The sequence below is a fragment of the Nothobranchius furzeri genome, chromosome 16 (genome assembly GCF_043380555.1).
Source record: "Nothobranchius furzeri strain GRZ-AD chromosome 16, NfurGRZ-RIMD1, whole genome shotgun sequence".
Lineage (NCBI taxonomy): Eukaryota > Metazoa > Chordata > Actinopteri > Cyprinodontiformes > Nothobranchiidae > Nothobranchius > Nothobranchius furzeri.
In genome coordinates, this window is record NC_091756.1 from 54,223,300 (window position 1) to 54,232,974 (window position 9,675).

General features: G+C 40.4%; 1 protein-coding gene across 3 annotated transcripts; it reads left to right on the top strand.

The window, feature by feature from the left end:
• The first annotated feature begins 1,127 nt into the window (after positions 1-1,127).
• On the top strand, positions 1,128-8,868 carry arf2b (ADP-ribosylation factor 2b). Of its 3 annotated transcripts, none has more exons than XM_015962187.3 (5): positions 1,128-1,256; positions 2,382-2,539; positions 3,481-3,591; positions 8,416-8,540; positions 8,675-8,868. In XM_015962187.3, the coding sequence occupies exons 2-5, from the start codon at positions 2,392-2,394 to the stop codon at positions 8,834-8,836; spliced, it is 546 nt and encodes a 181-aa protein (XP_015817673.1). In that variant the 5' UTR covers positions 1,128-1,256; positions 2,382-2,391; the 3' UTR covers positions 8,837-8,868. The 3 variants fall into 3 exon arrangements, with proteins under 3 accessions (XP_015817673.1, XP_015817672.1, XP_070401939.1); XM_015962186.3 differs by having other exon boundaries at positions 1,156-1,290; XM_070545838.1 differs by lacking the exon at positions 1,128-1,256 and adding an exon at positions 1,484-1,528.
• Positions 8,869-9,675: the final 807 nt, after the last annotated feature.

Genomic DNA, 9,675 nt, shown 5'->3' on the forward strand with positions numbered 1-9,675 from the left:
AGGTGAGAATAATTTAGCAGATTTGCCCATGCCACTTTAAAGATATGAGAAACGGAAGGAACCTGACCTTTTGACTGAGATTTTCATTTCCCGACTCCCATGGCAAGAGCAAATCTCGCTCAGAAAATCCTTCAACAGTATTTGGCCTGGAAAATTACTGTGGCCACCCTGAAACCAAGCCAGGTGTTGGGCCCGTGCGAATGCCTGATGGCTGGGCTTAGCATTCTGGTGTCATGGACTTGTCTACTTGTGGACCCACCACCTGCAAGAGGAGCATGATGGGTCTGTGTTGGCCAGACCGAGGTGGTAGCGCTAGCAGTTGGATCCTGAATGTTTGGAACATGGAATGACAAGGAAGGAGCTGGGACTTGTGGAAGAGATTGAGCAGTACTGGCTGGATATAGATGGACACGTTTCTACACAATAGCCTTAGCTCCTGGCGTTGAGCTCTCTTCATCACTGGAGAAAGGCGAAGACCCGATGCGGCTGGTGAACCTCAGACTGTCAACCTGTATGTTGAGGTTTACCCAAGAGAATGAAAGTTTCCTTATGTGCCCAAAAGCAGCTCAGAGTACCTACCCTTTCTGTGTTGAAAATGTCAGCTTGTTGTTTGCTGGCTCTCAAACAGAACAACAAAGAATCATTCATTCTTCCACTTACATGATTTGGACTATTTTTTGACATATATGAAATAAACATTGTACATACCGGTATTTCTCAAAGAATTTCCATTACAAGAAACTTACTAGGGTCTACTTACTAGGGTCTACTTACTAGGGTCTTCTAATGTCAGTTTGAGGTGTTTTATAGTATCTGTTGTGGAGACATTGTTTTTTACTTGATTTTGTTTTTGACATATTTAATTAGATATATGTTTATTACTGTGTAAAGGATTATTGGACTTAACCGTGTGAAATTATTGATGAAAGTTTAGCATTTATAAAAACCGGTATAACAGGTATATTTTGACTATATGTTACATTGGCCTGCCATAAACCTGATTAGAAACTTGAGGCCTGCCATACAACCTGATTAGAAACTTGACCAACTTGTCCGCCTCGCATCACTTCCTCGACATTTTGTGCACTTTTCACACGTCGATCCTCCGCCGCTGTGATTGCTTCGCCGATAGACGGGGGCGGGCTCTCACTTACACCATAGGCGCTATGATTGGCCATAACTTGATAGTGGGAAGCACTCGTAACGCCGGTGTCTCCCTGGTTGCGCAAGACGCCATTTTGGAGTGACAGTAAAAGGTAACGGAAAGATCGAGAAGCTGTGTCGTTAGAGGTAACAAACTTCAGAAACACGCTCATCTCTGTACCCTTAAATAGCCTAACGCGTGGTGGTTGTTACTATATTCAAATGACTCGGTTTGAGTGGCGTTTAACATTACGTGATGGTGTTCGCTTAGCAGTGACGCGGCAATTAGCTAATGGTAGCTAGCGCGCTACATCAGTTCCTGTAACTGGTGATCTAAGATCTGTTACGGCGATTTTTTTCAACGAGCTGAACATCAGTTCCACTGGTACTTGTCAATTATGTCAGCGTTACATTTCTTCATAATGTGTCGCTATGTGTTGTTTAAAACATTTGTTGGATGAATAGTTGTCCACAATCGGCTAGCTGAAGCATCCGCCCTTAGTGAAGCTAATAGCGCTTAGCTGAAGCTAACATCCAAAGCTACCCGTTGCGTTATAATTTGTAATACAGGATTTTTCTGTTATTATTTTTCTCTTAAACACTCATCAAACCTCTGTTAGATTAAGTTGGATTGGATGTCGAGCTGCTGTTTACTTTCACGCACAATAACACTTTGCCCAACCGGAGTTTCCCATCTGGAGCAGGCCTAATCAAGGGTTAGTTAGCTGTTAGGCTAATCCGGGTGAACGAGATGGTTGGATCAGGTGATCAAGTCTGATGAATTAAGATTAATTTTTCAGAGTTTTGTTTTCTTAAAAGTTAATTGAGGAACACATGGATTGAATATTTTAGTGTTTACCCAAAAGCTAAAACTCGAATATATTTAACGCGAACTCAACTTTTCTTTTTACCCTGACTCAGTTGAAAACGGTTCCTAGTTTCACCATTAACCTTTGTCTCCCAACTTCTATAGAACACATTTCTGTATGTACCTGTCATTTCCATATTGGCTGTATTGCCTTTTGTGAAATGCCTTCTGGAGTCTTTCTGTTTGACTTAAAACTTATGTTCCTAATGATGCTCCCTCTTCTGGTGCTGCAAAAAACTAACAGCCTTACATTTAAAGTGTTGTTTAGAATGTTGGATTGGATAATTAGATTTTATTTAAGATAAGTTTACTACATTTCATCCTTTTCTACCTATGTGTCACCCTGTTTAACAGTTTCCGTTTCTTACAGCTTTGTCACCATGGGGAATGTATTTGCAAGCTTATTCAAGGGCCTGTTTGGCAAAAAAGAGATGAGAATTCTGATGGTTGGGCTCGATGCTGCTGGGAAAACAACAATCTTGTATAAACTGAAGCTTGGAGAAATAGTCACCACCATTCCAACCATTGGTACGGATTTATTTATTCATGTCAGTAGTAGGGGTAGAGCATTATGTTGGGCTGTTATTTACCATTTTTATACATCAATAGATTTATATTTGTAAGGCCAATTTATAGTCAAGCACATCCTCTGGTAACATCTTTGTTCTTGCTGTGTAGTATTTCTAATTCCATGTTGTAGTTCTTTTTAAAACGCAGAGTAGTTTTGTGTTCCTGTTTTCCCGCTACGTTTCGTTTGCAGCTGCAAACTGCGTCGAAGTTTGCAGCCGCAAACGAAACGTAGCGGGAAAACAGGTAAACAAAACTACTCTGTGTTTAAAAAGAACTACAACATGGACAACCTCTGGTAGCTCGGTGCTGTTGCAGAATTTAATTTAAATGTATTTTTACATTTGCTGATAACATCAGCATAATATGTACTCTAAATTAACTTTATTTAGTTGTCTGACTTTAACACTGAACCATGCACAAAGTTGATATTTAACAGCTAGTTAAATTCAGTAAAATTAGATGGAAAATGTCTGGATATAGGCCATGAAAATGCCAATAAAAATCAGCAGTACGTGTCAGCTGTCGGCAGATCATGTCTCCTACATACTGGCATTGGTATCAGCAATAGAAAAACCATTATTGGTCAACCTCTTGTCAGTAGTGTTGGTTATTCTTCTTGTTGGAAGGCTGCTTATCTTCAGGCTTTTATGTTATAAGGATTATTTTTGTACCAAATATAATTTTAGATAATTGTGGACCAACTGATGAGTTAGAGTTTTTCAGAAGAATAACTGTCTTAAAATACCTGCACAGATTTTGGGTCATTTTTCTAATGTTCAACCTTCAGAGACGAATGTTAGCTCCTCAACCCTGTCTTGTCTGTACACACACTGTTGGTAAATTGTGAACACTTTTTAAAATTGTTGATGCCTCACCATCTTTCCTTCTCTGGTGTGCAGGCTTTAACGTTGAAACGGTAGAATACAAGAACATCAGCTTCACAGTTTGGGATGTGGGCGGTCAGGATAAAATCAGGCCGCTGTGGCGCCACTACTTCCAGAACACTCAAGGTGAGAGGGTGTACTATATTTCAGCTGGCTGTATGTTGCTGAGCATTACTGCCCATAGGTTGCTTCATTGGTGTGTGTATGAGTTTCAAACCAGTGACTCATGGAGCTTCATTCTGTTCTTGGCGTGAAGTGGGTCTCCTGTCCAGTGATGGCACTGATCAGAAAACAGCACTGTAGAGCAGAAATGCTTAGTTTTTCCTTCCAATTTTGTCAGCTGTGTGTGAGTGAGCTCTTTGTCTTGAGTGTAACGTTGAATATGTTGATGATGTCAAAAGTGTCACTTAAGAGAATGAGTTTCAAACAGATCGCAACGTTGAATTACAGCTCCGGTAATAATTTTATATGTAGACAGAAGATTTGGTCCTAATTCTGATTTCACCTGTTGAAAAGTTGCTGCTTGCTGCAGTCTTGTTAAGATAATAAATCGGAGGCAGGCTGTGGACGTGGCTGCCATGAAAAGACTGAGTCATGCATCTTTGTGTTTTTATCTGTTTTTGCTCTCAGCTGAAGGTCAACACAGCCAGCCAGCCGCTGGTACTTAAGCTGCATTAATGAGCTCCAGCTACTGTACAGGCCAAGCTTCCAATAAGACTTCCACTGGAGGGTTGAAATATTTGAACTCATTTTGAGGAAGTGTACAGGCCATGTAACATTTCCCAAACATAGTAACTAGGACAGGAAGTGATGTTGTCTAAGCTTGACAGAAACGTCAGCATCTGTGTAACACTTCTTACAATAATCAGAACTGTTTTTATTCATTTTTCCTCCCAACATAAAAACAGTTTAGCTGTATGTGTTTTGTCTTAATAGACTTTCTAGTACGTGATGTGATGTAACACACGTCTGTGCTGGGATAATCTGATACTGGGACTACATAGAGTCTGTGTTTAGGTTCACTCCCACCAGATCAGATTGTCTGTGATTAGGTTTGTTTACATTTAAAATCCTGAGATGTTTGGTTTTTAAAGAGCAAGTCACCCCTGCCAGAGTCTTACTCCACTCCCACTTCCTGTTTGAAAAATGCTGTTGCCTGGCAGACTGAAAGGGCGAAGCCGCTAACAAATACACACACACACACACGACACTGTGACCTCATAATGTACCAGCTGACATCATAGTATACTTCTTAGACTATAGCAATGGCAGATAAAATTTAAATGCAGTGCAGAGTTTTTACCTGACAACTGTGCAACAATGACAGTTTAGGCAGAATATTTAAATTTGAACTAAGATGCACTAAAGTGCCAAATTATTGACTGCATGCGTCTACAGCATGGTTAGACACTCATTTATATAGTTTATCGGCAAAAAAGAAGTGGATTTGGGGGTGACTTGCTCTTTAAAATCACATCCAGTTGAGGACGGAGTTAATTATGGGGCTGCAGCTATTGAATATTTAGTATTTGAATATTCTATTGAATCGTCCATCAATTCATTAAATATTTTAGTTGATGTTTCAAGTGAAATTAGATTGTAGGCTGCTGCTAAAATGATCCAAATAAAACAACAAAATGTAAAGGATCAGCAATACGAAATTGGTTTGTTTAGTTCCCTTGTTCCCAGCTGATTATATATTTCATTAAAACTTGAGGTTTATTATCACTCGTCCTAGTCTAAACCTATCTAAATTTATTCACATCTGATGAGCAGAAGTGAATTATTTCAGTAACATGTTCAGTAATAAGTTATTGGATATAATATTACATTTCTACTAGTAACAATGTAATGGTGGCATTAGCTTCTCGTGTGAAGTGTGATCTGTTATGTGCCATCTAATAATAAAGACAAGATGACAGCTTATCAAACAGCTTTTAATTAACTTTGTAACCTGTTAATACAAATGCTAGTCAGATGGAGGTACCTAAAAACCAAAAATAAATTGTACACCATAATGACTTGTGCTCACAAATGTATCCAGCTAAAATAGTCTTTATTTTTCTACTCAAGGCTCTTGTTCAGTCAGGAAAGTTAGCATTTAGACATGTTCTGAAGAAAGGCTTGCTCGTCTGAGAGCAGATGTTTCCAGCTGCAGAGAAGATGCGTTCCAATGAGGTGGAAGTGGCAGGAGTGCACAGAAAATATTTAGCCAGCTAAGCTTAGTGTGGATAAACAATCCTCGTTTTCACTCCATCTTCACTGGCGTGTTCTAATCTTCACTCGGGAAATGGCAGGACACACCTAGGTATGTCTCTGTTGAATGACTGGTCTACACATCAGCAGTCGGGGAGCAATTGACCGCTCTGAGGGTTTGCTTTACCTTAAAGGTAAAATATATAAAAGTTATTTTATTTACCAAAGTAATAAATCTGTTATGTCAAATAGGACTGCACAATATCGTACAAAAGTGTGATCTCAGTTCATACTTGTATGCAATTTCATTTCCAAATGATAACGATTTTAAGCAGCTGGCTGGATAAGAAAAGGATTATGTTCTGTTGTGGTCCTGCAATGGTCAACAATTATGTTGTCATGTTAAATGTTATATTTTGTTAATAAATGTGGTTTACATTTTACGAAACAAACCACCTACCTCTCATCGCCTTACAAGCAGAGAGAACATTGTTCAAAGTTTGTAATGTTTAAATAATTCAAAAGTTATGTATGTAAGAGACGAGAGACATTTGTTTTCATGTTCAGTGACAGCTGTTATGAAGTTGATGTGCAGGTAATAAGTGCAATAAATATTTATTTTGGAAAAAAATTGAGACTCGAGATCTCAATTCCTAGCACAAAAAAAGCGTAATTCTCATTTTAACCAGAATTGTGAAGCCTTAATATCAAATAAAGTAGGCTAAGATTTAACAGAGAAAAAAGATATTATGCTTTAACCAATATTAGCAAACTTTTCATTTTATCATAGAATGCATTCAGATGTTTATTTTATTTGTGTCCAGAGAGAGAGAGAGAGAGACAAAGATGGACAGAGAAGGCAATAAAATCACCATCACTACTGTTGTTGCTACGCCAATGAATACAAGTAACTCCCAGCAGCTAACGAAGTAATTAGCTTACAGGTGCAACTCTTTATTCTCCACCATGACGCCATTGTGCTCCGGTGAAAGTTTCTCTTAGCAGATTTAGCACTCTACATGCTTCTCGTTTGTTTTTGTAAAATGCTTCCAAACCTTTGAGCTACGCTGCCGGCGCGCCATGATATCTTGTTTCTTCTGTGTTTCTGATTCAAATGCTGATCTGGATCGCATGTGCCTCTAGGAAAAAGTGGCGACTGACCCGGACGTGACTACTGCACATGTGACTCGAGGAGAAAGACGGAGCAGGCGAGATTTAAAAAATGCTCATGGAATAAACGACTAGTTGACTATTACATTTATTGACTATTTTGTTTGCTGACGTCATCGTGACGCGTTAACTAGTCATGGCAGCACTAATTGTATTATGTACTGGTTGGCAATATAATCCAGTCTAAATTGCAGGGATGTGTATTTTTTAAATTTTGGCGATACATATCACGATACAGGGGAGACGATACGATATATTGCGATGCATTCAGTCAGACGTTACACGCAATTTTTTTTACTGAATTTGTTGTAAGAATGTTCAATAAACAGTCCAAACTGATACGTAACATGTTTAACATGAGGTATCTGAACCATGATGGAGGGATTTACATTTCAGTGGTGGAAACAAAACCCATTGCACACTGCTGCCAACTAGCGGGTGGTGATTGAATTGCACAAAACGAAAAGAAAATACACAAATGTTTTGCATGTAAATTCTTTCAAGAATTAGATACACGGCTTTAGAATATCGATATAATATTGCAGGAAAAAAATCACGATATTTTGCCATATCGATATTTTCTCACATCCCTACTAAATTGTATTCAAATATAGAGGTTTTTATGAATTACATGCTACAACGGCTTGTCATAGTCTGCTGTGGTGTGTGGAGCACTTGAGTCACTGACTCAGCAGCAACAACCTGACTCTGGGTAGCAGCTGCAGCGGTTCTGCCCCACACCGCTGCAGCTGCAGACGTCCACAAATAAATGGGATAGTGGAGATTTTTCTTCTGCTTGTAGATTCGCTACCATCACGCTTTTTTTCCCTGATCTCCACTTCATCGTGAGCGTCTTTCATGCTAGCTTAGCATTAGCCAGTCTTCCCGTAGTTTAACTCTTTATCCCAAACTTTAGGCTGTTTTTGTCTTTAACATGGGAAGGACTGCCTCCACCTTTTTACCACATTGTGTGCCAGTGAAATGTGCTCAGACTGTGGTGTGCACATTTAACGCTTTGAATCAGTACAAAATTAAGGAGTTTACTTGCTTTTGCCCCCCTAGTGTCCATTTGTAGAAATGAAACCAGAACCTATCTCCTCGGTCTGCATTTGTCTTTTTATCCCTTTAATCTCACAACTGAAGTGTCTCCCAGCATTCCTAAGTGTCTAGAGGGGTGATTCATTACTAAATTAAACAAATCGGCTTTGTTCATGATCTACAACATTTAGGAAATGTTCTGGAACCAGTCTGCAGTGCCAGGTAGGTTAGTTCAATTTTTTAAGTCCTAACGGACAAGACCAGAAACTGATGTTGCAAGTGTGATCTTCTGGCCACAGGGGGCAATAGGGGCTGGGTGGCCTTTCATTAACCCAGTAAAGGGTCATTTTGGCACGTACTGGCTCAAGAAAATGATTTAAAACTTTGAAAGTTGCAAAGTATTCCTTTATTGATTCTAACCATTTGATGTTTCAGCCCTTGTTAATTATTAACAGTGGTCTCAGAAGCCCCCTCCAACCAGGACACATGCTGAAACACAAACATGTTATCTGCTCACACATTAACTTGGTGTGTTTTTGCTTTCAGGGCTTATTTTTGTGGTGGACAGCAATGACAGGGAGCGAGTGAATGAGGCGAGAGAGGAGCTTTCCAGAATGCTTGCAGAGGACGAGCTCAGAGACGCTGTGCTGCTTGTTTTTGCAAATAAACAGGTAGGACTATCCAGGAGTGTTTAGCTACTATAGACTAAAGATTGGTTTTACTGTATTAAAGAGCTCATTTGTGTTTTGTATTTAAGAATGTCAGCTTTCAGATATCGTTGATGATGTTCACCTGCTCTTCCCAGGATCTCCCCAACGCCATGAATGCTGCAGAGATCACAGACAAACTGGGCCTACACGCTCTGCGCCAGCGCAGTTGGTACATCCAGGCCACCTGTGCCACCAGTGGGGACGGTCTCTACGAGGGTCTGGACTGGCTCTCCAACCAGCTCAAGAACCAGAAATGATCCATTCCACCTATTTGGGTTTTTGTTTGTTGTTAATTTTTTTTGTTTCAACACAGCGGCAGCACCAGACCCAGGCCCCCCTGCTCCCATCTGACCTAGTTCTGATCCAGCGCTTTCATGCTTTTCCTGCTTTCCCTTCTCGTCCATCCTCTCGGGGCTCGAGCTTGTGCTGCTCATGTGTGTGAGTGTGTGAGAGTGTGTGTGTGTTGTGTGTTCAGAGAGTGTGGGTGTGAAGGTGTGTGTGTGTGTTGGCTGGGATTAGGAGGAATCCCGGCGTGCCTTTTACACACCTGTGGAATCAGCAGTCTGGTTTTCAAGCCCCCCACCCCCATTCACCAACCTCATTCCTGCCCCCAACCCACCGCCCGGTCTGCCTCCACTCTCAGTCTTGCACGACCCCCTTCACCCCCCACCCTCCAGGCACGGGCATGGTTTTCATACGGCAAAGGAAGAGCAAGGGTGGAAGCCCCACCACCACTAAATCTGTTAACTAAACTCCCCCACCCCCTCCCACTAGATGTTGATTTGAGTTGTCTGATTTTGAACCGACCATCTTAACCTGTATCAGGTCAAAGCAAAGGGGCGCACATCCATGGTTGTTCTGCTGTCATCTGAAAATCATGCTGTTTTATTATTATTGTTATTATCATCATTATTATTATTAGATTGGAAATCTATCAGAATATTGTTAGCAGTGGCTCTCCAGTGGACACTACCCCCTGCCCCCCACCGCTGAGCACAAGGCAAAACAACAATCTTCAAAATAAAATAAAATTAGAGCCTGTTTGTAAATGGCACTTATCATCTAGTTGGACTTTAATTACCGGGAATTAAATTGG

Coding starts and splice junctions, on each gene's coding strand:
- arf2b (XM_015962187.3), top strand. CDS start 2,392: ATGGGGAATGTATTTGCAAGCTTATTCAAGGGCCTGTTTGGCAAAAAA. Junction 3,592..8,415: donor CTACTTCCAGAACACTCAAG/GTGAGAGGGTGT, acceptor TTTTGCTTTCAG/GGCTTATTTTTGTGGTGGAC. Junction 8,541..8,674: donor TTGTTTTTGCAAATAAACAG/GTAGGACTATCC, acceptor TGCTCTTCCCAG/GATCTCCCCAACGCCATGAA.